This window comes from Trachemys scripta, chromosome 11 (assembly GCF_013100865.1).
Source record: "Trachemys scripta elegans isolate TJP31775 chromosome 11, CAS_Tse_1.0, whole genome shotgun sequence".
In the NCBI taxonomy this organism is placed as follows: Eukaryota; Metazoa; Chordata; order Testudines; family Emydidae; genus Trachemys; species Trachemys scripta.
In genome coordinates, this window is record NC_048308.1 from 39,187,126 (window position 1) to 39,215,086 (window position 27,961).

General features: G+C 41.8%; 1 protein-coding gene and 1 long non-coding RNA gene across 3 annotated transcripts in view; one reads left to right on the forward strand and one right to left on the reverse strand.

The window, feature by feature from the left end:
• The window catches only part of SP3 (Sp3 transcription factor), a 41,264-nt gene extending 22,321 nt beyond the window's left edge, over positions 1–18,943 (reverse strand). Inside the window, exons 1-4 of one of the 2 annotated variants that reach the window (XM_034785089.1) lie at positions 18,811–18,943; positions 11,294–11,417; positions 9,685–9,809; positions 9,403–9,510 (exon numbers count right to left, since the gene is read on the reverse strand). In XM_034785089.1, coding sequence (XP_034640980.1) covers positions 9,403–9,510; positions 9,685–9,780 — 204 coding nt within the window. In that variant the 5' untranslated portion in view covers positions 9,781–9,809; positions 11,294–11,417; positions 18,811–18,943. Of the gene's footprint in view, positions 1–9,402; positions 9,511–9,684; positions 9,810–10,108; positions 10,613–11,293; positions 11,418–18,810 lie in introns of those variants that run through there. The other variant, XM_034785088.1, reaches the window with a different exon arrangement.
• Positions 13,301–25,225, forward strand: LOC117884613. The gene is made up of 2 exons (XR_004647605.1): positions 13,301–14,177; positions 16,830–25,225. It is a non-coding gene; the product is annotated as an uncharacterized LOC117884613 (long non-coding RNA).
• The last annotated feature ends 2,736 nt before the right edge of the window (positions 25,226–27,961 follow it).

The following is a 27,961-nucleotide window of genomic DNA, read 5'->3' on the forward strand; positions in this document are numbered from 1 at the left end:
CATATCTGACATGTAAATACCTTGCAATGCCAGCTACAAAAGTGCCACGTGAACGCCTGTTCTCACTTTCAGGTGACACTGTTAATAAGAAGAGGGCAGCATTATCTCCTGTAAATAACAAAAATACTTGTTTGTCTTAGCAATTGGCTGAACAAGAAATAGTACTGAGTGGACTTGTAGGCTCTAAAGTTTTACATTGTTTTATTTTTGAGTGCAGTTATGTAACAAAAAAATTTCTATATTTGTAAGTTGCACTTTCACAATAAAGAGACCGTACTACAGTACTTGTATGAGGTGAATTGAAAAATGCTATTTCTTTTATTTTTACAGTGCAAAGATTTGTGATAAAAATAATATAAAGTGAGCACTGTACATTTTGTATTGCGTTGTAATGGCGATCAACATATTTGAAAATGTAGAAAAACATCCAAAATATTTATTATAAATTTAATTTGGTATTCTATTAACAATGCGATTAAAACTACGATTAAGCGAGATTTTTTTAATCGAGTTAATTTGTTTTGAGTTAATCGCTATTAATTGACAGCCCTAGTAGAAATAGTTTTATGCGATTTTGTAAGCCTCCTACCCAATAATGAAACCTACATTTTTGACCTAAACTGCCTTGCAATGTCAATTTTAGAGAATATTTTACATAAAAATCAAACTTGTACTTTTGTCCTTAGTAGAAATACTAGGAACTACTTGGAAGTTTCCACGAAAAAGCATATCTACTATTCCCAGAAGCAAACCCTCTTTATGATTTTAAGGCTTTAGGGAGCAGGGAGGGGAAAAAAAAGGCAGATCCAATAATCAGACTCCCCCACCCACCTTTAACCTTTTACAGTTCTTCCTGCATTAGATACAATCCTTTCTGACGAAAGGACAAGTTTTAACCTCCTCCTGTCTTTCAACATCACAACTTAAGAGACTAGAAGAATTTCTGCCAAGCAATGCAATGCACCACCCTCCCCTAACAGTCATATCACACGCAGCTCTCCTCCACTATCTAGTTAGCCCCATAATTTTGTATTATCATTTTAAGAGAATCCTTGGTTGCTGAAATGCTGTGAAAAATATATAGACGATTATTCTAAAAACAGACGACTATCGAGATGTAGAGACACTATCTATTCCAGCCAAAGGTGCAGTAAACAATATAAGAAAAACTGAAAAAAATTGTGGGTAAATCTCTGTGGCAAGAGAATCATAGTCGTCTCCTGTTCTGCATTAATTAAAAAATAATCATTCTATTATTTACTTTTATTATCTGTTGGAAAAGCAAGGCAAACAACAAACAACAAAAGACTGAGGCTGCAGCAAACCCTAACTCAACAGCCTAAATAAGTCAACAAGAAAGTTGCATACGGAACAGCACTACAGTAGAACCTCAGAGTTTCAAACAGCTCGGGAACGGAGGATGTTCATAACTTCTAACTCTGAACAAAACTATATGGTTGTTCTTTCAAAAGCTTAAACTGAACGCTGACTTAATACAGCTTTGAAACCTTACTATGCTGAAGAAAAATGCTACTTTTAACCATCTTAATTTAAGTGAAACAAACAGAAATAGTTTCTTTACCCTGTCAAATCATTTTTTTTTTAAACTTTCCCCTTATATTTAGCAATTTATGTTTAACACAGTATTGTACTGTATTTGCTTTTGTTGTTGTCTCTGCTACTGCCTGACTGCATACTTCCGGTTCCAAATGAGGTATGTGGTTGATCAGTCAGTTCATAATTCTGGTGTTCATAACTCTGAGGTTCTACTATACTTGCCAAGGCTACAAACAGGGATTAGCTTAGTAACCAATAGTGTACCTATACACAAAAACCTCTCCTCCAGCACTAATTCAAACCAGACCCACCTCCTATGCAATACAGGAGTGCCATGCCCCAAACACCTATCTTTTCCCCTCACCATGTCCAGTGGCTTTTGTCCTTCTCCTTATGCTGGGAGCACACACCCGCCTTGTACAAGAAGCTCCTCAAATTTCTGCAGTCCCCTGGAATCCTTTCCCACTTCCCTCTCCAAGTGTTTTGGCTCTCAACACCCCCGCCCCCCACTAATAAGGTCTACTGGTCGCAATGAGGATCTCCAGGCAGGGGGCTTTGAAGCAACCCTGCCATATATGGTGTGTGGTTGGCTAGCAGATGCTTCCTGGAAACATCTGCTAGCCAAGTGTGTTGCTCCTGCAGCTGGCTCTATCACCGACTACAATGTGAACCATGAGCAGGGAGGGGCAGAAAAAGGAGCTGCTGGCTACTATCCCAATTTGCTAATATCAGAACAGCAGACTGAGCTTCCATGGTGGAGATGGATGTTTGACAGCTTTCCCCAGCCTTGACTGGCCTTCTGCTATTCCTATCACAATAAACTTTACTGTTTTGCCCTTTTCTTACAAACCACAAAGTTGGTACAGCAGTTCTTGGAACTGTACCTTGCCATCTCTTCTAGCGGTAACAGCTCCTATTGTGCTCCCAAGCTGGGCAGGGGCTAAGTTATGTTAATAATTATAAATCCTACCACTGACCTAAAAGAAGCAATGTTTAATTTAGACTAAGACTACTATTGAGCTCAAAGGTTCAAACCTAAATAACACACTGTTTGCCTTCAAGCTCTTAACAACATCTGAGCCATATTGAACAGGGTTCAGAGAGTGGTGGTCCTTTCTCTATCAACGGCTACTCAGCCAGCAGAATGCTTTGGGGGTTGCCCTTTCAGAAGGGAAGGTGCAGAATGCCAGCATCCAAAGATTCCATGTCAGTTGAGAGAGGGAGGGACAAGGGTCTGAGGAAAGGGCAGGGTCTGTGGCAGAACCCACTTCGCCCGAGAAGGGAACAGGACATGAGGGAAGTTAACAGGAAGCTGGCAAAAGTCTTTAAGTTGAGCACCAGGAAGTGAAATGGAGCACAGAAATGAGACGGAGCAAAAGCAGCAGCCAGGGACAATGTGACAGAGGAGGAAGCACTAAACGGTAAACCCACCTGAAAAGGTCAGTGTCCTTTGGGGGTTATCAATGTTTCATGTGCTGCAGGAGGGAGACATGTTATGACTCCTGCTTGCTCAGTCTTTTGGTTACTTATTTTATCTACTGGGAATTGCAACAAGCTTGTTACAGAAAGGTGCTCTCCACCAAGGTGAGGTTCTCATTACTGAAGTCCCTTCTAAGAATGATGGTCAGGATAACTAATTTTGTATTTTTGTTTTTTTAAAAGAGAGGCCGCAGCAACCGTAAGTCAAATGGTGTGTGTGGGGGGGGGGGGGGGGGTGCACAAGTTTAGAGGAGGACCCTCTATCCCCAAGAGGTAACCTAGCACAATTGTGGGGGAAGGGTTGATGGAATAACACCCTCCCTCTCATATGAAAGCTACAACAACAGGCGTGCACACATGCATGCACTTCAAGAAAGGCAGTGGGGCTAGGTAGCAAGCATGGCCCTGAGCACTCTGCTGGTAGCTCTGTCCAGAAGCAGTCCCACTACACCAGGGGTTCTCAAACTGTGGTTTGGGACCCCAAAGTGGGTCACAATACCATTTTAATGGGATCACTAAGGCTGGTGTTGGTCCTGGGCCCCAGCAAGACTGAAGCCCAAGCCCCACCACCCAGGGCTGAAGCCCAAACCCCACCACCCAGGGCTAAGGTTACATGTCCCCCACCCAGGGCAGAAGCCTTTGGGCTTCAGTTTTGTCCTCCCCGCTCATCTGGGGTGGTAGGGCTCCGTCTTTGTTCCCCCCGTGGGGTCACGTAGTAATTTTTGTTGTCAGAAGGCGGTCACAAAGCAATGAAGTTTGAGAACTACTGCACTACACTATCAGTGGCCCTTTGACGGGGTGGGAGGTTTAGCACAGTGGGGCCACTAGCAGATCTCAGCGAAGCGGTGGCAGCAGAAGCAGAGCACTCAGGGCCAGTAACCAACACTGTTTTCCCTCCTAATTCCAAGGTTGCTTCAGTTTCCAGTGGGAGGAGGGAAAACGGGCATCATATGCTGATTCTAGACTCGCCCAACTGTCTTGGGCAGTTCTGTGTGGTGGAGAGGTTGACGTGTTTCACCCTTATCCCCTTAACTGCTCTGAGATCCTTGGTGGTAATCTCCTCTTCCTACCCTATATATCTCCCATCCACTCCCTTACGTGGGCTGCCCAGAGGAGCATTCCTCATTAAAGCTATGGAGTCTCTCCTTGGATGGGGGATCCTTTCTCTGCTCCAGCCCCCCCCCCCCCCGCCAGTCTTGGGGGGTAGCTTCTTCACACAGCCACTTTTGGCCCCACTGGCCCTGCTCCCCACAGTGTTGTAACTGCCTGGGCAGAAAAATGAGGGAGAGGAAATGAATCAAAATACCCTAAATGTTTAAAAACTTATATAAATGACCAAGAAAGGTCACTTAACTCATCCTAATGCTCATTTTTCCCTATAAAGTGCACTGAAACAAGTGAGCAGTGTATCAAGTTTAAGATTTTAAAAGGAAAAATTCCATCTTGTATTGTTTGAATTTTTTTTTTTTTTTTTAAGAAGGAAATTCCAATTTTATACACTATATTTAAGAATATGTAATTCAAGTGGACAATTTCCTTTAAAGGTCACCTGTAGAGATAAAAAAGGCAGATTTGTGCCCTTTTTTGTTTCTTTGAGATATAGGGCAGGCTAGGAGGCTTATTAATTTTTATTTTTTAAAAACACTAGACACTGAAGTCCATTTAAGCTAAAGCCTGGTCTCCACCTAAAACTTACCTAGCTATGTTACTCAGGGCTGTGAAAAATTTCATCTCCTGTGTGACATAGTTATGTCAACCTAACCCCTACGGTAGACAGAGTAAGGTTGATAGAAGAATCCTTTTGAATTAATCTTTTGTTAAAAAGATTCAATAGTGTTAACTCTTCATTTCAGGTATGACGAACTCACATACACAACTCGTACCTCCCGACTAGTGCTTCAATACTGCGAGTGTTTTATGCTCTTGATGTTTATATATTTAATAAAAAACAAAACAGAAAATCTTTTAAAACCCCAACAATCTTTCAAACCTTCTTTAAACATCTTAAAAATCAAAAGAAGCAACAAGACTTAGTCTTTGACAGGTCATCTTTAAAAGAAAGGGAATGAAAGTTACACTTGTGAAGCTCCAGGACTGCTATACTTAGTTCTGATCAAGTACCAAGAAAACACTACCAGAACAAGAAACCAATGAGCATTTTAAGATCTGATTTCTTGTACACCATCTGGGAGAGAAGTGATTTATAGAATTGTAAAAGAGCAACTTTCACCTTTCCAATGGTATAAAGCACATATTTCTTGTTAGGTTGCAAAATACAGAACCTTAAAATCTTCTCATTTCAATTACTATCTTGATTTTCTCTACCACCAGTCCTCTTCCCCAAATTCATTCTAACATGATTTTAAACAAGTCATTTCAATTAGAATTTAACGCATCTAGGTTTTCAGATGTCATGAAGCATTGATGGCTAGTTCTGTGGATCAACCTATACCATAGTAACCTTAAACTAGTAAGTCTACTGTTTTTCAGGAAGACAATGTCACCCTACTTTGTCAAAGGAACGTAAAACAGAGGCCTTGTCTACACTACAGAAGTTATACCAACTTTTCACCCTTTAATACATGGAAAAGCATTGCTGGGAACCATCAATGTAACTTACCTTGAAAGTTTGTAGAAGGAAGAACTAGTATAGCTTGAATCAGTGCAGAAGATGCAATTCACAACCACAAATGGGGCAGTCAATTCTCACAGCTCCCACCATTTGACCATTGTCAGAACCGACAAATTTCTCAGCCAGCCAGCATTCTTATTTCCACCAGCTGAGTACTCACTCCTATCCTGAGTGCCTCCTATCATATTGCCTTACTTCCCCATATTACCCACGCCTTTCTAAAAATCCTCCTCCAGACATGCCCAGGAGGCATTTGTTGGGCAGGGGGCCAACAGCACATTTTACAGGACGTAGCAGCTGGAAGGAAGGGGTACGGCAGGGAGGATTTTAAGTTGGCAAACCTGTTTGTCATTTGAGGTATACAAAAGTGACAGCCTCCCCACTGGAAATCAGTGTAAGGCAGCTCTAATTCAGACACAGGGACAAACCTTATGACAATCATAGTGGGTAGCGCGGACACACTCATTTCATGGGGGAAAGCATACCACTAATTGATTTTCCTAGTGTAGACAAGGCCAAAGAGAGAAAATCTCTATGCCTCAGATTCCCCATCTGTAAAATGGGAATGTTAATGCTCCTCTACCTTACTGGCGTGAGGAGAGTTAATTTAAGACGCATTAATATGTTTGATAAGTAACAGAAATGCCTAAAAATAACCAGGACTTGAAAAGTTTACCCAACAGCAACTAGCTCAAGAACTCAACATACTAGCCCATGCCGCTAGACCCCACTAAAAGGCATGTTTCCCTGCAATTTGACAGACTACATTCAATATAGTTCATACTGTTTTACCACTGTCAACTTTCTGATACTTTTTTGAAGCGTACCTTAGGATTGAATGAACATACAAACAACTGACCAATATTTGCCAAGTTTAGACTCTTTATCAACTAATATTGGTCCAACTATAGAGATTCAATGTACTGGCCAAATGCCATTTGCCCAGTCCTCTATACTTTCCTGGCTTCCTTTCTCTCCACTACTATCTAACGCAATGATTCTAAACCAGGGGCCTGTGGAGGGCTGCAAGTTAAGTTTCAGTGGGTCCGCCAAGCAGTAGACTCCCTAGGGCTCAGGAAGAAAGCTGAAGCCTCACTGCATGGGACTGCAGCCCAGGACCTCAAGTACACCACCTAGTGCTGAAGCCAAAGCCCGAGCAACTTAGGTTTTCAATGCTTCCTGTGGCATGGGGCCCTGGGCAACTGCCCTCCTTGCTACCCCCTAACGCCAGCCCTGGCTTTTATATGCAGAAAAACAGTTGTTGTGGCACTGCTAGGCCGTCGAGTTTTTATAGCATGTTGGGGAGGCTCAGAAAGAAAAAGGTTGAGACTCCTGATCTAACACAGTCAACCTGTGGGATTCTTTGACGGGGATGTTGTGAAGGCCAAAATTGTAACAGGGTTCAAAACAGAAGTAGGTACACATTCATGAAGGATAGGTCCATCAAGGCTACTAGCCAGGATGGGCAGGGATGTGTCCCTAGCTTCTGTTTGCCGGAAGCTGGAAGTGGATGACAGGGATGGATCTATTCAGGACTTTCTATGTCAGAAACCAAACAACATAAACCCAATCCAGAAACCAACAGGTAGATCACAAAGCGCTGGTGTGATATGCACATGGTGAAATATTTCACTTAACAAGTGAGCTGCCTTATTCTACATTTGATTCAGCTTTTGAATGGATTTATGGTGTAGCCCCCTACAGAACCCACTGCAGAAGTCCAATCTAGAGGTGAAGGCAGCATAAACGCCAGTAGCAAAACATATGTAACGATCACAACTTCCTGGCCAGATGCACATTAAGAAAAAGCAGTAACTATTGCCTCTGCTACTATTCGGTCATCCAAAAGGAAGTAGAAATCTAACTCAGCTCCTTTCCCCATCTCTCCTAAATTGAAAACTTTGGTACCAAATGATGGGACGGTCTGTCTGCAAACTTGGAAAATACTGCAAATGTGCACATTTTTGTTTCACATCAAGGCTTTAGTCTCTCCTAAATTGGTGGATCTTGCCCAGGAAAGCTATCTACTAGAAAAACAAAAATTAAAAAATGCACACAAAAAGGGAAATAGCTAAAGGCTTAAAAATGAATATTGATAATTAAAGGTTATTGGTACTAGCTACACTGTCAAAGTACACCTAAGGTCCCAATGAGGAATCAGGTTTGTTTGTGCTAAGCACTGTACAAATACCACCCCACCTCCCAAAATGTCCCCTCTCCAAAGAGGTAAAGTAGTGACAGACTTGTTAAAGTATTCACATGGAGAAGAGCTGTATTAGCACCATCATATTTCCAATATGTATCTTTATGGCAGTTCTGTTGCAAAGCACTGTGTACTTTTGAAACTACCAATCAGATTTTTAAGGATACTTAGCAACCTAAAAACCTTTAAAAACCTACTCCTGTATAATAGATCATGCTGCAAACTAATTTATAGTTAAGAGTCTATTAAGATGGAGACAAGCACGCAGTAGTGAACAGGCCAAAGGACTGGGAGAACTGTGATCTATTCCTAGTTCAGCCACTGACCTACTTGTGGACCTGTAGGAGACCTACTTGTGTGACCTTGGGGACCTTCTGTGACTCAGTTTCTCCTTGTGTAAAATGGAAATAATGTTTACTGGCTTTTGAAATGTATACATGAAAACACCAAACTTTGGTACTATTAACATTAACTCTTTAATGTTTAGATAATTTAATAAAATCTTGATAGCATTAATGTATTGGAACCAAGTCTTTTAAAAGCCTAGCAAACCCATTTACTCATCTAGTGTGTATTATTCCCTAATGACTAGAAAGATGTACTTTAACACACTAATATTTATGTTGCATCAATGCCGGTCCTGAGTAACTCTCCTTACCTATGGTAATAGATGTCATATGTCAATTTAGAATGTACAACTTCTGAAGCAGATATTTCTTACTATACATAAAAAAATCAGAAAACTTAATAATCAAAAGACACTCAATTCACTAATTTGACTTGACCAATTTAAAAAAAAACTAAAAAAAAAAAAAAAACTATAAAAAGTCTCCACTAGCATTTTGCTATTTAGATGGTTAAACAGCAGAAGGTGTTACAGGGATGCCTTTCTAGTCTACAACTTGATCCAGCTCATTATTAGGGGTTCCAAGGTCATCAAGACTCTTTTCAAAACAAGCAGCACCAGAGAGATAAGGGTAGAAACTTGGTCTATAATTCAGAGTGCAAAATAACTGCACCTAGGAGACGTGTTCCTATAGGCAGCTAGTTTCCAGTGCTCTGACCATTTCTACACAGCCATTTTAGTCTGAAACTGCATCCTCCCTTTCAGCCAGCCTTCATTTTGTGGTATTGTTCGCTGAGGGGTTCCAGGCTGACAGCTCGAGAAGGAGTTGGCTGTGATCAGGTGTAGGGGAGATTCCTCTCTGTTTTGTGGGGAGGAGAGGGCGGGATTGTGCTGGTCTCAGGGGTGGGGGTTTGGATTTCCCGCCTCCCCCCGTTTAAAGTAGGAGAACGCGCCGCTTTCAGAGGCGAGGCGGGGTAGTTACCCGCCCGCCTCCCCCAGGGAGTCCAGCTCCTCCGGGAGAGGCAAGGGAGCCTGGGGACCCCTCGCTTGGCAGGTCGGCCCTGCCATCGTCCCTCCCCCGGGCGGGCAGTGCCGTGTGTCCCGTCCCTCCCCCCAGGCGGGCGGGCTGGCTGCGCGGTCTCTCCCCCCGGCAGGCCGTGCGAGCGCGGCGGGGCGGGCACTTACCGCTCCGGCAGAGTGAGCGGCGGCGGCGGCCTCATCCTCCTCCGGCGACGGCGGGCCGATCTTGCTGCAGGTGGCCGCCAACAGAGCGAGCGGTGACGGCTGAGTGTCCTACCCACAGTGGGCGGGTTCAGAGAGAGAAAGTGGGTGGCGGTTAGTGCGGGGCAGCGGCTCGGGCTCCCGTCCTCAGACTCGCACACAGGAAGCGGCGGCACCGGCTCCCGCGCTCGCTCCCAACGTGTCACCCGGGGGGAAGGGAGGGGGCCCGGCCGGGCCTGCGCTTACCTGGGGAGCGGCCGCCCCGGCGGAGGCCGAGGCAGCGCCGTTGCCGTGCTGGAGATAGTCGCTGTGGCTGCTGCTGTCCACGTCTAAGGCAGCCATTTCCTCTTGTTTCACGGGCTTCTCGGGAGCTGCGGGCGAGCGGGGAGGGGGAGGGGAGAGTCACTGACGGGAGAGATCACCCCCTCCCTTCCCCCCTAACCCCAGCGCTCCCCCCGCCCTCCCGCACGGAGCCCTCCTCCTCCTCCTCCTCCTCCTCCCCGCGCTGCTGCCCCTGCCCCTCTTCTCCCTCCTCCCCCTGCTCCTCCTGCTGCTCTCAGTGTCGCTCTCGCCTCGCTCACACGCAGACGCGCCAGGGCCGGAGGGGAGCGCAGGGCCGGACCAGGAGCGGCAGGGAGCCCCGCTGGCGGCTCGCTCTGTGCGTACGTACCGGTCATGGTGTGAGTGCGAGCGGCTGGCTGGGCGGGAGGCAGGCTGGCTGGCTCGCACACAGGCCCCGCCGGCTGGGGCTAGGCGGCTGCCGCCGGGGACATGCTTATTGTGCTCACGGGCTGAAGCGGCGGCGGCGGCCCGAGCCCACTCCGGGTTTTTTTTCCTATTTTGATTGACGGTGCGGGAAAGCCGAAAGGTGGGGCTTGCAGCGGGAGAGGGGGCCCGGCCGACACCACCACCGCCCGCCCGCCTGCCAGTCCGGAACTCCCGCCTACCCGCTCTCGCAGGCTCCCATTGGCTGCGCTGCGCCAGCACCGCCACTCTCACTGGCCGCCCCGCCTGTCACTCTTCTGCCAAGGGAGGGGGGCATGCCGAGGTGGCTTCCTGTTTGCCTGGGTTTGTGTGAGAAACAATGAGCGGGCTCCTCGGAGAGCTCTCGGCGGCTGGGCCCTCAGCCTACTCGGGCCCCCGGGAGCGCTCGGCGCCCAAGGCCGCTCAGGGGAATTTTTCTGGGATAGCCTGCGGGCAGCGATCCCCAAGCCTGCCCCGTGCTCCCTCGGGGCGGGGGCTTCTGGCGGCCTCACACCCCGGGAGCCCGCGCTCCGGGCTGGCAGCTCCAGCTGCTGCTGCCTGCACTAAGGCTGCGCGCTCGGTGCGGGGCAGTTGGCAGGGCCTGGTTACAACCGGCTGCCTTCCCCGCGGGCCTGGGGCGTGAGTGTTTCAGGGGAGATGTTTCCGCTCCCGCAGCAGGGTTTGAAATCTCCCTCGTTCGCGTTGTCACTCACAGCTTGTGACAGCCGCTCCCATGAGGCGGCGGCAGGCAGCGCCTTACAAAAAAACCCCACACAGTAGTTAGTGCAGTTGAAATGCAGCAGGGGCTTTGTTACCACGGGAGCGGATTCATTTAGTAAGGAACAGATTCCTAACGTAGCAGTAGCACACGCTTTAAAATGGCTGGGCCCAAGCAGACAAGCCCTGTGTGTACAGTTCCTCTTTGTAGCATTCAAACTCCATGATGGTGGGAAACTCACGTGTGTTATAAATGCTTCACGTGCTCATGCTTCCCTTAAAAACGTAAAGATATGCTCCCAAATGATTACTGATTCTATAAAGCAACTGAATTTAATGTTTTAACTCAAAGCCAAGATAGATTTCACAGCAGAGTTAGTCACACTAGGCATACCTTAAATCCGTAGTTTGCTACTGCAAATTGTGACTCTTCTGACAAATCCACCTCTGGTTGACACGTCAGATCTAAGTCCAAAAAGGTCCATCTGCGATACTTGAGGCTTGCTGAGCTGTTGCTTCTGTTAAATACAACTCATTAAAAACAATGTCTTCTGAATAAGATTTAATATCTGTATGGAAAGTTATGTTACACATGATAAAATGTTTAATGTTCTCTTTGAAGCCACTAAATTAAGCAAGTGCATATAGAAGCCCTGGGTTATGTTCTGCTTTTTCAAGCCTGAATCCTTTGTCAACAGTGCTTACCTAAGAGGAACTCCTGAGACTGTTTATGTATCATTCCTGATATGTCAACTGCAATGCAACATAACCGGCTTTTTTTGTTGTTGTTTTTTTTAAAGAAACCATAGATTATAAACTCAAGGAATGGGTTTTACTCTGTAAAGCACTATATAAGGATATGCTGGCATATGTATTATTAATAATGCTTAGCTCTTGATTACATGTCAGGAATAATAGGTATTTGATATGGAAGGTGGACACCTCAATGCATCATCTCCCTACCACACCTAAATTCATCCTAGAGGGAACTCACCAGACTAGAAGGCTGACAAAACAGTGGTATACACCAGGAGGCCCAAAACTGTTCTCTGGTTCTAGGCTTTGACATAATGTAAACTACAGAGAATTGCCCTGAAGATACTGTAGTGACCTAGAATCTGTGCATTTAGTTTCTAAAGGTCCTGGGTCATACAGAGAGAATTCCTGAAAAAAGGAGGCTAATAGCAAGTCCAGAAACCTGGTCAGAATCTTGAGACATGGAGTATATTTACGCTGCAGTAAAACACCCATGGCTGGCCAGTGTCAACTGGCTCGGGCTGCAGGGCTAGAAAATTGCAGTGTAGTTGTTTGGGCTCCAGCAGTGTAGACATATCCTATGTCTTTTTTTTAAAATGGGCCCAACATCATTTTCTTGCAGATCTTAGCCATCTTTCCTATTGGGTGGCTTAGCCTCTACAGTAGTTTCTACTCTGAACACAGGAAACTTATTGAGAGAAACTGAGATCAGGATATTTTCTCTGATTTTTTCCCCATCTCCACCTTCCCTGTCAATGTACATTTCCAGAAATATGTCCAGTCTTAACTGTCCTCACTTAGTTATCGTGCTGAAAATTCCTTCTGTAGTTTTATCCTAAGTGTTTTACCAATAAGCGGTTAAACTCCCAAAGCCATTTTTCACAATTCATTTTTCTTAAGTGCAGAATTTTTTTTTTCCATTTTGGAATTTCTATTTTCGTTTTGCTTTTTCTGTTGGGATTTCATCCTTGAATCTGTTGCCGGGAAACTAAACAGTATATCCAATATATAGTTAGCTGGTTAATATGATTTGGAGTATATAATTTTTATAGCTTATGAACACAACATTCTTGGAAATGAGAGTTGAAATTGGGAGGAAAATTCACACTAATGCTGACATATGAGACTTGGAGTTGAGCAGTTTGCATGTCTATACTTACAGACAGTGTTCAGATACAGTTTGTCAGCACTTGTTGCTCACACCCTCTGTCAAACTATAAATATTTTTTGTAGTGTAGACAGTGTACACTCTTCTAGCCTAGAACAGGACCTGAATTTCTAATTTAAGACAGAAGCCAAGGGAGGAAAAGTGCCATACCTATTTAGGTATTCTATATATCAGTGGTTCTCAACCAGAGGTACACGTACCCCCGGGGGTACTCAGAGGTCTTCCAGGCGGTACATCAACTCATCTAGATATTTGCCTAGTTTTATAACAGGCTATGTAAAAAGCATTAGCAAAGTCAGTACAAATTAAAATTTCATACAGTGACTCTTTTTTACTGCTCTATATGCTATACACTGAAATGTAAGTACAATATTTAAATTCCAAATGATTTATAATTATGTGGTAAAAAAGTAAACAATTTTTCAAAAATAGTGTGCTGTGACACTTTTGTATTTTTATGTCTGATTTTGTAAGCAAGTAGTTTTTAAGTGAGATGAAACTTAGGCGTATGCAAGACAAATCAGACTCCTGAAAGGGGTACAGTAGTCTGGAAAGGTTGAGAACCACTGCTATATATCAAAGGCAGCAAAAAAAGAGAACAAGTCCAACTTTTCTCCCTTTACAGGTCACCTCTAATTTACATAATCCAGTTATGACTTGTTACATAGTACTTGAATAATTTCTGCTGTTTAGAATATTCTTGTTTTGTTTTACCTGTCCTTAGCTTACACACCTCTACCACGATATAACGCGACCCAATATAACACGAATTCGGATATAACGTGGTAAAGCAGTACTCCGGGGGGGGGGCTGCGCACTCCGGTGGATCAAAGCAAGTTCGATATAACACGGTTTCACCTATAACGCGGTAAGATTTTTTGGCTCCCGAGGACAGCGTTATATCGAGGTAGAGGTGTACTTACTGTATTTGTTGATACTGAAATTCTGCATATGTTGCTAGTTTACTCAAGTCATTTAATCCTTCCTTTATATTGACTGTTCCTACCTCCAGTTTTGTATTATCAGTTTATTGTATACTCTTTCATTCATGATCCCAATGATGATGTCTTTTTCTGATATCTAAGGTTCTGGCCCTGCAATCAAATCCATGCAGGTGAACCTCTGAAGTTAGGGTCCACCCACATACTGTAGATCCAATTGCAGGAACAGGGGGCCAAACTTAGTATTTGGTTAACACATTGTAAATTAGTTGTTTGTATCAAAATATTTGTTTAAATCCTAAATAAATTATGACCATATCTTCTGCTGATAGACTGTGTCACTTGGTCAAGGAATTCTTTTGCACTTGACGATAGGAATGATCACCTTCTGAATCCACATCAGCTTTCTTTAGGTAACCAAGTTATTCCTCATAGTCTATTTCCAATTAACATTTCTAGTATCTTCCCTAACCCAGAAGTCTAACTTCCTTTGAGGCAGGGATTACAGCAAGTGAGTGACGCAGTATACATTATTTACTATGTTTATCTAATAGAGTAAGGATTGGAGTCCATTAGATAAAAACTGGCTTCAAAACACTGGTCAGAAAGTGGCTACAGACTGTAATTTAATATGCATATCATAGTTCCCAGAGACTCCAATCCTGATTGAGCGCTCATTGTGCAAGATGCTGTACAAATGAAAGATCAGCACAGAGGTGGCTAGGGGCTTGCCACAGGAAACAGTATTAGGTCCATTTTTTTGACAAACAAAAGAAAGTCTGCAAACTAAATCCTGGTCAGCTGTTATTAGTGTTATTAATGGCAGACTCTTTGCTGCCATTTTGCTGATGGGACTATTGATTCCAGGCAAGTTACTTGTCCAACTCATTATTAAAAGTATATATTTGTTCAAGCAGTTTTTCTATTTAACTGCTTGATTTAGTAAGCTTATTTAAACTTATTTGTAAGCTACTTTTTATTTTACCTAACTTAAACCTACTTTTCTAGACTTTCTTTCCCCACTACCACAGTGCTTATTTTCCTGCTTCTTTTACAAGAGACTTGTTTTCCCCTTGTTCTGTCAAATTATTTTGTTTTCTCACTGTATAAGTCTTCACATCCTCTCATGACTTCGGCCCAAATGCCAAATTATCATCAACTATCCAAACTCTAATTGGAATAATCCCTTATTAATCATGTTCAGTCCCAGGGTGGAGCTCCCTCAGCTTCTCTTCTGACCATTTAAGAAGTGCAAGTAGCTTTTTCCATTAGAGCAAGTAAAACTACTGGGGCACTGCAGAGGTATACAAAACAAAATCAGGTGAAAAGGAGGACTGGTGATATTAAAAGATAAATATAAGTGTTAAAAAGAGGGTAAATTGAAAAATGAAAGGAAAATTGCAAAGAAATGTGTGAAATGTCTTTAAAAAAAGGCCTGAATGGGGAAAAAAATCTATTGATAATAAACTACTATTATTAAAATTTTAAGTATTTTCTATAATGGTCAGATCGGGAGGAGACAGATTTCAAGGCAAAAAAAAAAACAAGGAAATCAGGATCACAGAAGAACAAGTTCTCTAGCTAATTCTAATATCTTAAACAAATTTACATAGCCAGAGATATGCAACAATATATAGAGTGACTTTCCCCCAACGAGTCGAGCCTGATTCATTGAAGACATAGGGAGTGCAAATTGCACCCCCTGGACTGAAGGGGCTGCTGTGGTCTAATAGGGGGATTCACAGTCAGAGAAGGGTAGGTAATGTTTCCACCTCCAGCTTCCTGAGGGCAGCTATGAATTGTAATCTGGACTGCACAGGAATCAAGCCAGCAGTGGTTACCCAGCAGATGCAGTGAGTCACCATGTACTCCAGACAACTTGGCCATAACCAGTGCCTTTATTTTCGGGCTGTTTGTGGCCAAATGCAGGCCCCCTACAATAGGCTGGGTAGACTTTCTGCTAATGGGTTACACCAACACTGGAAAAAGCAGATGTAATTCAGGGCTGAATGAAGTCCTGTATCTATATAATCTCATTCCATTAACCTCTGAAATACATGCATTTCTAGGGTGAATGTAGCAACTCTTTTGCAGTGAGAGTTCAGGACAGGAAGTGAAGAATATACATTGTTGAACTAAAGAGGAAGTTGAGAAAGATCAAATGTAATTATATAAGATGGAATATGGGCAGAACACTAAAACACAACTTTTGCAGAAGTGTCACTTCAAAGCAATGTCTTGGCCACTTGTAATTTAAGCTTCAAATTTACGGCTCCTATAAGAAGCCATACAACTCTTCTGTCATCTTTAATACTTAGAAAATGTCTTTTCCTTCTACTTGCATGCAATTCCTTTCTAAAGATATTCAGTTGCAACTTCTGTTGCTATCTTTGGTGGTCCATAATTAAGTTACAGAACCTTTGTTTAAAAAAAAATACTTGCTCAATTCATAGTTTTGGGACATTCATGTTACGTTATACCTCAGTGAAGGTGTGTGCATATTATGCAGTATCCTAGAATAGAACTAGGTAAGATGAGAAAGAGAAAAAAATTTGAAGGTGGCATGTGTTCTTTGTCACTAGGGAAGCTGACATCCAGGGTCTCTTACTTTTGAAGGCTGGGAGTTAAGATGAAGTTGAAGAATCAGTAGGGACTCAGTTAAATAAGTCATCTTAAATCATACAGCTTTGACTAAAGGGTGAAAAGGCAGAAATAAGTCTTGTGCCTGAAGAAGTTACTCAGAGAGGAAGGTCCAGATACCACCCAGAGACTGTGTTTTTAAAATCCTCTCACTTTCCCTCCTGTATTTCAGTCCTTTGTTTAATATTGTAATAAAATTTGGAGGACCATGCGTTCTTTTGTGTTTAAGTGCCAAGCACATTGTCAGCACAACTAAAAACAAAGCAGTAACATAGGTCAGAGGCAAACTTATTAAACTTGTTAGAGCCCAACTCCATCCTGATTTTCAGCCCTCTCTTCTACCAGCAGTTTTCTTTTGGTTGTAGTAAACGAGAAAGAGCCTTTAACTGTTATTTTCTAAATATTCTCCGCTTTCCTTCTACTAGATGGGGGTTTATTTGCATAACAAAGTTGCAGGAGGACCAGTTTTCAAAGAGAGATGTTGGTGGGGCCAAAAACAGGCTGACTGTAAAGGCCTCCTGAAGCCAGCAAGTATTAGGTCATGCAGCTGGCTCAAACAACAGTTTAGCGACCTGATCCAAAGCCCATTGAAAATGGGTAGGAATCCTTCAATCGACTTCGATAACCTTGAGATCTGGTTCTAGCTGAGGAAGTCACAAAAAGGATCCCTCTGCTGGTAAGAGTCAACAGGAAGGGCTGTTGGGCAGGAACACAGCATTGGTGCCCAGAAGACAACCACGTGTCCAGTGAAAAGTTGCTGTTTGAGCAGGAAGTTTGCAACCAGTGAGCAGTACTTTGGGTCAGGGACTATCTTTTTGGATAATTCGGATAATAATCATAATAAAATATTGAAAGGTCAGAAAAGCACCACCTCAGTATTCAGACTGCCATCGGTTTCTAGGTACTTGGACGCTCCCCATCCTAGAATTATCTGAGTGTCAGAAGGCAGCCAAGGGAAGTGGCCTGGTAAATAAAGCTCATGAAGGAGCTCTGTCTGCAAGGAAAATCCCAGTTAAGGTAATGGAACTTGAAAGGCTCTTTTGCTTTAAAGGACACTTGCTTTTTAGAAGGGTAGATTGCTGTTCTGAATAGATAAGGCAGTTGCGAAAGTACTAACCTCTATCTCTTGCTAGCCAACAAGGGCCATGACTATTAGCAAGTAGGTCAAGGAGAACGCTAGCATTTGGAGCAAGCCACTGGCAAGGTTGACCCATGTCTCAAGTGGGTAGCCCTACAGCTGATTAAGAACACCATTTTTTCCATTTGATCTATTCAGACTCAACGAGGGGCTGGCCAAGAGGCAGGAAAAATCAAAGTCCACTGGGCCCCAGGAAATTAGCAAACCAGAATGAGAAGATGGGTTTGCACCAGTTCCCGGGATACTATCTGCATTTGGCTGGAGGTCAATGTGAGGTAACCCATGTGGACATAACATGAAAGTCATCAGGAGAATAGCTATCCAAGACATGTATCCAGACACTAGTGCACACAGTACTACATTGTTTTCACAAACCAGATTTTGACCCTTAGCCAGCATAAGTGACAGATCTCCAAAGAATAGGACCATCAGAGACTCTGTGATTCAGACTCTATATATTGTAAATAAAGGGACTGACTATCATCTGGGACATTAGTGAACTGCCAGGGGCTGAAACATTCCTTAGTATTTTAAAACAGTTGAGCCAGGACAAGTTTTGTTCCCTTTTACTTAGTAGTTTCTTTTTTACCAAGGAGAAGTAACTATTCAAAGTTTAGTTTGCTATTTACATTTTAATTTTTTATTCATCCTGTTGCCTGGCTTTTGATTCTGTATGAATACATGTAAATAAAGAGTACATTAGTTATTTTCCTCTAAAATTTGAGCAGCTTTATTATTTAATTAGTAGGCAGAATAAGTTATCAAAGTAACATCAGATAATACAAAGCAGCATTTTGTTTTCTACAAAGAGAAAGCGGTCATATACTCCTTTCACTTTCTGGACAAAGCAAGAACATTTTTATTGGTGGCAGGGAGAAAAAACCTGTACTTTAATATCCTGACTTCTGTGATCTCACCTGTCAACCATTCATTTCACCTTGTAATCTCCACTTTACTAAACTAACAAATCTAATTTTTCTCACTTCCTGGAAGTTAACCTCTGGGCTCCTTATTATCCACATTGCTTTCTCTTTACTTTTTCAATTTGTACCCTCCAACGTTATCACAATGGACTGTATTCTTAATAGGACCTGATCCTACAAACTACCAGGCCCAACATATACTGCTGCAAATGAATATACACCAGGTAAAGTGTTTGCTGGAAAAGGTCCATAATTGTGGCTCCCATTGTCAACAGTGTTCATCAGATGATCCTTCTACCCTCCACATAAGAACAGCATCGGAATAAAGAAATAGTGGAGACTTACCTGCTGGAAAAATTCATCTCTTGTTATTTTACATAGAGTCTGGCAAACCTCGTTTCTTCTCCATTTCTTCACCTTCTAATAAGAAGAGTTTTTTTTATGTTAAGTGGTATTGATTCCATGGAAAGAATTTAAACCTTCTCAATCATGAAAGCAGACGAGCCCTTCCTCTGCTAGAAAATACCAGTGAAATGGTCCCACATGATAAAAGAAAACACATTAAAAGGAGAATTCAACCAGTAGGTGCCAGGAAGGGGTGGAATCTGAAAGTGAAACAAGCCTAACATTTCTGCAGGGAGAAGATTAAACAGTAAGTTTCTAGGAGTTTTAAATACTTTGCAATGGAGCTTAGTACGCAATAGGCACTGTAAGAAAAAAAATTAGGTCTTTTTTTGTTATACACATGTATATTGTAACACTGGAGTACAATCAAATGAGGGCCAGCCACTCACATGACGGCCTCCATTTTAAAAGTCCAGCTTTCCAAATCAACAAATGGTGCTGGAAGAGACTGGGTCGTGGAGACAAAGGTAAAAACTGAGGTTACCAATCAATTGGAGACTTTTCTCTGGTCATATGAATAAACTAGTTAACTTTCAAACTGACGTCTCTTGTAGAATCATTGGATTACCTCATTTCTCCTCCCAAACACTGATAATACTGAAAGTTGTGCGTGGTGCCCTAGGTATGACCTTAGTAGACATTTTTACAGCTGCTTCTGATATGTGTTTTTTCCCTGCCATTTATAAATTCCATTGTTCTATGAATTTTCCTATTTGTACGGAACAGTGAACTGAGGGTTTTATTTTCTATCCAGTATCAACTACAGTTCCTTTTCTTGAACAGTTCCTTGGAGCTTGTGACCCTTTAGGCCCCGATCTTGCAAATTGATCTGTACAGGTGCAGAGATCCACCCATGTGGAGCAGCTTGCAGGTTTAGGGCCTTAATGTATAAACCTTTTGCTATTTTCACTACTTTCTTCATAACTTTTTTTATATATTTATATATATATAAATAAAGGGACCAGGAAAGGGAATAGGGTTTGTGCCCTTTTTTGCTTCTTTATGATTTATAAAGTAGGCTGAAGGGGTTGGGTTGGAGGAGAAGTTAAGGATTTAAAAAAAAAAAAAAACCCAATGGAAGAAACATTATTAATTCATATGTCTACCCTATTTTCCCTGCAAAATAGTGACAACCAGGTTTACAATCACCATAAATACCAAGAAATACCTGACAGAGGTTGGCAAATTCAGTTGACTGTGTAAAATACTGGGGTCCATCAAAGTTAACTAGGTGGTAATAAAAACAGCTCTCTTACTTAGAAACATCTAGCAGGAAAATACAACATCCTTCTACTCCCCCACTTAAGGACTGAAAATATCACATCCGAGAGACTTAAAAACAACAACAAAACTTCACACTGATCTTGGTAAAGTAAAACACTTACTGAATTAAAAAACCCTAGCCAACCTCAGACCTTCTGTGTGCATTGTTTATTAAAATAATACAATAAAAACCACCTCTCCCCTACCACTATTGTAGATCACCATTGACTAGGTGACTACTTCTCAGACCATGCGCCAGTTTACTCCCAGTCATTTTAAACTGGTCCTATTTCAGCATTATTTGCCAGCCTTCCCAGTATAATATCATTCTCAAATGTCTGTACTTTCTGCAGGTCCTCTTCTATTCCTAAAAATTAATAGGAGTGAGAACGATTCTGTATTATTTTCTAAAAATATTTTTCAATGTATTGCTTCTCTTTCTTGAGGCCAGATTAATCTAGATTATTGAAGTACTACTTTGTTTTCATAAATTTAAAAACACCCTCCAAAATGACAACATTCTTCCTAGGACTATGTCGTCAGTTAATTGCAAATTAAGAGTGAAATCCTGGTCTAATTGACTTCAATGGCAGAACTCCCAGAGACATCAATGGGGACAGGATTTAATCTCAGAATCCAGATCCCACAAACACTTTTGCACATGCTGAACTCTACTCATGCAAGTATCCCATCAAAGTCAATGGGATACTTGAGTGTTTAAAGTTAAGCATTGGCATGAATGTTTGCAGGATCAGGACACATTTTCAATACATCCTTTATTCCATAATTCTAAAGTCTGATTTTCGATAGCATAAATTGCACTTAGGAAGATTGGGAATCCTGCACATAAACTGCCTTGTACAAAATTTGACCGTTAACATTGGGTATGTTTCCCTAGAATGGTTTAATCTATCTATGGGCATAGTTGGGGAGGTGCAGGGTGGGTGTTTCTCCCCCATACTGCCCTCCCCCAATGTGCCCCATTAGCCTGAATGGAACTGCCCCTCCAAATATTGAAGTCAAACTACACCTGTGAATCTATCCTTTCCTCCTTCACATCCCGCCCCCAAAAAAGAAGTTAGTGCTCTTTATTTTTTGTGCACATGCTACAAGGTTTTTGTTTGTCAGATTTCTAGTGTATACCTGTCTAATTCAGAATATGGCAGGTTTGTTTGTTTTTTAAAGGGAGGAGAACATCTATCCTTGAAATCAGCAACTTTTTCAAAGTAGCCTTATCCTACAATATGCTAAGAATGGGTGAAGCTTGGCCAGACTTTTGAGATCCTGTTCTTAAATAATTCCTGGTTCCTCACACCTGATGAACTGAAACCTGAGATGGCAGGAATGACAAAAGTTCTATCAAAATCAGCCACAGTTGCAGGAAATTTAGAGGTCTGGGATGGTCTCACCATATCCTAACTGATGATTCCTAGCCAGTGGTCTAAAGGGGGTGGGGGAATTCCAAGATCCCCATTTCCCAGGGAATCTGGGCAATTCTTTCTTGCTCTCCAGTCTCGAATTAGTTTAATATTGTTTATGTTAGCAAGATTCACTGTAGTTAAACATCTAATCCCATTTGTAATCTGGCATACTATTCTTGTCCAACGGCTCTATCATCCTCTGCAAGAGAGATTCCTACACAGCAATGTACAACTGCCTGCTTTTAATTTCCTATGATTTTTTCCATGCAGAGTTTGGTTTGCCCATATAGAAGATGTAGCAGAAGAGGAACAGCTCAGACTCTCTGGGATGAACTCAGCCCTTAGAATGCAGCAATTGTTACAGCAGGGTGGAGTGGGTAATCCAGCTTTCCCACCCCAGGGCTCCAGCAGGAAGTCCATAAGGTCATCATAAACTCAGTGATCTCCCCCTCAACCCCCAGCCGTAGGAACGGACAGAGAAGCAGCTCAGACTCCCAGAACTGCTACAGCAAGTTATGGGGAGGGATACAACACCCAGAACATCACCATGCTGGACCTCTACTCCTGTAGGGTGCAATTTGGAGGCTTCTCTGGCCCCTCCCATGCTTCCAAGCTCTAGGATTTAGAGGATGTCCCATTCTTCAGGGGGCAGCATGTGTCCCTTGGCACCAGTGCTCTCCTAGGCTATCAGAAGTGACAACTCCCAGATAGATGTGGTAGTCATGCACTTTTGGAACCTGGGAGTGAGGCAGTCTCCTGTCTTAGATGGCAGCTCCAAAGGTACCAGTACTGTCACGGGATGGAAATTCTTTGAGGAGATGGGCATTTGGAGTGGGAATGTGGGACTTTAAGGATGGGAGTGTTTGAGTAACTTCAGTTGTTGTATGTTGTCACTGTGTATTTGAGTTGCTCTCTGGGAACTGACAGGTGTGTTTATTTTAGTGCATTTTCTGAAAGCTGTCAAGCGTTCCCAAGATGGCTGCTCTTTTATAACAGCTTGTATAAACCTTAATAAAAGACACTAGCCTGCTTCTTTGTCACCAGGTTCCAACACAGGCCAGAACTAACAGGTGCTTTTCAACTCCAGTTAGGAGTGTGTCCCCTCTATGATGTTCTCTGATCTATCCGGGATTCCAGAGGAGAAATTGTGAAAAATGCACAATCAAGACTGCATACTGTAAAACTTAGAATTCTAAGTACACAGTCCCCCAACACGTACTTTAATGCTTGCTTTTTGCTATATCCATTTCTTTCCTCTTCTTGAGTCAGGGCATGTTTGATGGGGTGACTGATTTTGTTTAGTTAATTTCTGCAGGCTTGCTTTGCCATCAAGTGCTTACAGGACGGAGGAACGGTCTTAACTATTGCACTTCAATATTCACAGTCTCTTCTGGGTGGCTCTGCCTTCCCCCACCCCCACGCTATCCACAGTAACTTATCTTTAATCTACAACTATCTTCTACCCTGTACACTTCAGACCCTCCTTTGCTTGGCATGCTCACCTCTCTAAAAATATCATCCATGAACTTTTTATTCTTCGTAACATTGTGTAGCAAGGAAAGTTGGCTCTCAAGATCAGCAATCTTGCTCTTAGCTGCTCAGGAAATAAATGCACATATACTCCCTTGGATACCAGCCCCACATCTACCACTCCTCAGTCCTTCAGACCCTGCACAAAAGAAAGAAATAATGAAAGAATTTGGCAGCCAAATCCCACTATTTCTCCCTACTTCTGAAAAGATTAATTGTAAGAAAAAGAGCAGTGTTCATTTTTGACAGTGCAACAGAAGTTAGGTACTGTGTGGCATTATTACCCCTCTTGCTGTTATACACGTATGATGTTAGTCGGAGATGCTCTTATGAATTTTTGATTGTTTTTCTTTAGTCTTTTGTTGCTGAGAGAATAATAATTATCTGGCACAAATAGGAATCTCCATGTCTCCAAGCAATGAAATTAGGTTACAATCTTCTAAACCAGTTACATTTTGTAATTTTATGGAAAAATAAATATCCATCCTTTTCCGCATATTGTAGCTATCTTTCCCTGGTTTTTAAAACAGGTCTAAAATAATTTAGAAGAGTAGGTCTCTTTTTCCACTCTGTCATTCAGCAGTTAAGGGTGTAAGAAATTATAGTCTGTGCTCATGTTGAACAGTAGATATGTAATTTAACAAATGAACTTTCATTTTAGCACATTTTAGGTTAAATACTACCATAAAACCATAGATATTTAGCAGTATTACATTTTTTTAGTGACACTAAGGTTAGTCACTGGAGCCATTATATTCTCAGATAAATGATAATCACTCTAGTATTATTACTAGAAAGACAAACATGCATAATAAAATTAGTCAATTAAATCTGCAAGTTAATTTTATGCAGGAGGGGACAATGCATTTTCTGAAGTGCTGCTTTCTTCCAAGGAACTAAGGCCCCAGGTCAGTGGGACCTCAGCATGGACTTAAAAGTTAAACACATGCTTAAGTGCTCTCCTGAATTGGGGTCTAAATCCTTATGATTCTCTAGTCTGCTATAATGTCAATAGTGAACCAGGCAATGCTAGATCACTTCATACAAGTCAAGAGATTAATCACTTATTTGCAAGAAATGAAAAAGCACCACTCAGAAGTGGCTTTCAAGAAGTCATATATAAAACCATTTCTTGGTTGTTCCACAAAACCTTGTCAGCTGCCTTTTTTGTTGATTTTGGGGAAAGTAACTTACCATTAAAAAGAATTAATGGTACTAACTGACTTCTGAAAAAAAACAACTCAGCCAGATATTGCTCTGGTCTAATAGAAATCAATAAGAATTAAAAATGTTAATCGAGTATTTCCCACAGGCAGGCTGATGGAGTTGTCTGTAGCACTTTGTTTAGCACCAGCCAATCACACATCAAAAAATTGGAAGCCAGGATGATAATGAGCTAAGTCCTATACATTTCTTCCATTTTCTCATTGAATCAACCATCATTTGTCCAAATTCAGTTTGGTCATCAGTATAAATACTCAATCAAGAAACACAGAAGACATTTCAATAGACACCCAACACTGAGTCTAGGCCAGTGGTTTCCTAGGGAAAGATGATGAAACTTGTAGAGTATCTCACATTTCCTGTTGTAATTTTATATAAAATTGTTTCAGATGTATTGTATGGAGATACAAATCTGAGCACTTCCAACTGCTGAAAACACAGGCATCTTCACTGTTGCAACTAACCCTGCCTGAAGACAATTATTTTCATGTTTACAGCTTGCAGGATGAAGTATTGTCATCTCTCTTGACATATTACTATTGAACAAGACCAACACTTCAGATCTCCAGAAGTGTTTATTATCAAAGCAATGACCTAAGATTTCAAACTACCATAGTTTCTGAGCACCTCACACCCTTAATGGATTTTATCCTCAAAACACTCATGTGAGAGAGGGAGAGTATTATCCCCATTTCACAGATGGGGAACTGAGGCACAGGTGAAGATGAAGGGGCTAGTCCCAGGTCACACAGGAAGATTTGTGGCAATTGAACCCAGGTCTCTCAAGTCCCAGTCCAGCACTCACTAGATCATCCTTCCTGACCCACATAGAAACACCTTAGTTAACACAAGTTAATAGAGGAGTTGTACTTCCATTGTTATTTGGTTATGTTTAATAAAATACATTTCAAAATAAACTTAATACTCTGTTTCACCTTTCAATGAAAGTTTCTGCTACATCCCCGGTTCGAGGGCCTACACCAAATAAAGAAATAAAAAATAGCAAGGCATGGAATTAACTCCCTGCAAATTCATTCAGAACAAACGTGCAAATACTAAAAATACACATTAGTAAACTAGTTGTATCATCAATGATGGGTTTTACCTAAAGGTCTTTCACCCAGATATTTTCTTTTTGTGGGTAAATTCTTGTTTTTAATACAGCCTAAATATGGGGCCTATTTCAATCTGCCTCTGTCCCTTTACTGTTTTAGGGAAACATTTTCCCTTATTGTTGGAGATTTTTTTACATTAACACACTTTCACCATTTGAAATGTAATGCAACTGTGAGGGCAATATAAAATGCATTTTGCATTCTCTGCAAAGGAAAAATGAAGAGGGCCAGGTCAATGATGGGATTCCCTATGTTAGCATTGACAGAACTCGAACAGATTTAAGAGCAATTTCATGTATTTGCATTCTGGATTACTCAGAAAAAAAAGCTATAACGAAAAGTTGATTGAGAAGCCCACGCCCACCAATAGTCAGAGTGGTTTTGAGATACTGGGGACTGAACATCAGTGGTTGAGGGCTGATGAAATTTGCAAAATCCACCATAAACCTCTCCACAATCCCAATTTTTTTCATTTTTAGCCTAATATCATTATCCACTGTATTTATAGAGTGCTTATCATTTTAGTGGCTAGATGCTGCAATACTCTAGAACATGGCGTATTAAATCGTAGTCTTTTGGGGCTATTTTGATAATTAATGGTGGTGCCCTGGAGACATTCTTTTTCCTCTTTTTGGGGGGGTGGGGGTGGGGTTGCAGAGTACTTTAAAAAACTTGTTTAAACCCTGCCTTCGCAGTATTAGTAACGATTTCCTTGTGGGATAGTGCTTTGCTCTCAATCATCTCCTTACAGTTTTCAGTTCTAGCCACCCGCCCATCTAAGTTGTTAATTCTCTGACATTTTCCTGCATCTTTCTTCAAGAGAAGAAAGAGGACATTGAAGCATATCGTGCAGAGTCTCAAGCAGTTCCCGAATTGATCCATCATGGCTTAGGCTGGCAAGAGGGCAACAGGCCTCAGAGACAGAACACGACAGAATTTGTTGAGGAATCTTTGAGCCAGCAGCATGCTGCTTGAAATGTCTTTTTCTTTCAGACACATTCTTGCCTTCATTACCAAATATAGAACCTATTCTTTCAACAGATACTACTTTCCCCACACGAAGTATCAAACGGTGGGAAAAGGTAATGCTGAAAAAATACCTAAGAAACGCTGTCAAATATGGTACACGAGTAGATCATAAGCTCCACTAGAGCCTGATACCGCAACCACATGAACAACAGTAACTTTACTTATCTGAGTAGTCCCACTGACTTCAGTGGCATTCCTCACATGAATAAAATTACTCACATATTACATGGTTACAGGATTGGGCCCTTAGCATAAAGGCTCTTCATGGCAAGGACTCTTTGTGCATTCGGTGTAGCAGCACCAAGCACAGCAGACATTTAAAGATGTACAAGCATTTACATATAAAATTAGTGAAAGTACATTAGATGGAATTATTTGTAACAACATAAAGTAACAACATAATTAGTAAGAAAGATTTAAAAATCCCCATCACCTATGGTGCATTGGTCCTCCTATAAACTCATGCAAATGCCAATAGCTGTCACGGAACCTCCTTGTTTCTATGCTGTAGGGCAGTGGCTCTCAACCTTTCCAGACTACTGTACCCCTTTCAGGAGTCTGATTTGTCTTGCATACCCCCAAGTTTCACCTCACTTAAAAAGCACTTGCTTACAAAATCAGATATAAAAATACAAAAAGTATCACAGCACACTATTACTGAAAAATTGCTCTCTCATTTTTACCACATAATTATAAAATAAATCTATTGGAATATAAATATTTTACTTACATTTCAGTGCATAGTATATAGAACAGTATAAACAAGTCATTGTATGAAATTTTAGTCTGTATTGACTTTGCTAGTGCTTTTTATGTAGCCTGTTGTAAAACTACGCAAATATCTAGATGAGTGGATGTACCCCCTGGAATACTTTTGTGCACCTCCAGGGATACACGTACCCTTGGTTGAGAACCACTGCTGTCAGGAAACAGAATCACAGTCTCTTCTCCCACGTGAGCACCAAACACTCTGCACTGTCACAAAGCAGCCTCTCTTTCTATTTCCTTTCTGTGTTGTTTGTCTCTAGCTCCTGTTACAGCACTAAGCCACTTTAGGAGTGTTAGTAGGTTATCGGTACATGCCTTGGACAACTTCACCCCCGCCCCCCAAAAAGTGCACAAATAGGCTGGTGCTGTACATTGTGGCATAGCCTAGTGCTTTCAGAGGAAGGCATATTAGCTTTTAAATTTAAGATGAAACTATTGTATACAAACAATTTTGGGAGTGTTCATGCAATGTATCCTTCCACCATGAAAAATATTTCCTAGGAAAAGGATCAGAAGAGTAGGGAAAAAGTGAAATTCTCACTCACTCTTATAAGATTTCCTGAATTGTTAAGATCCCTTTTCCCACCTTCTGTGCCCTGGAAACTAGGCTGCCTTTTTAGCAGCACTTTGTGCCCCAAAAGCCATGTCAATATCATTTTTTATTATAAAAAAAAAAATCAACAGTTCCCAGTATAGTCCTTACTGTAGGCACTCAGTTTAGAGTGCTGGAGGCCCACGGAC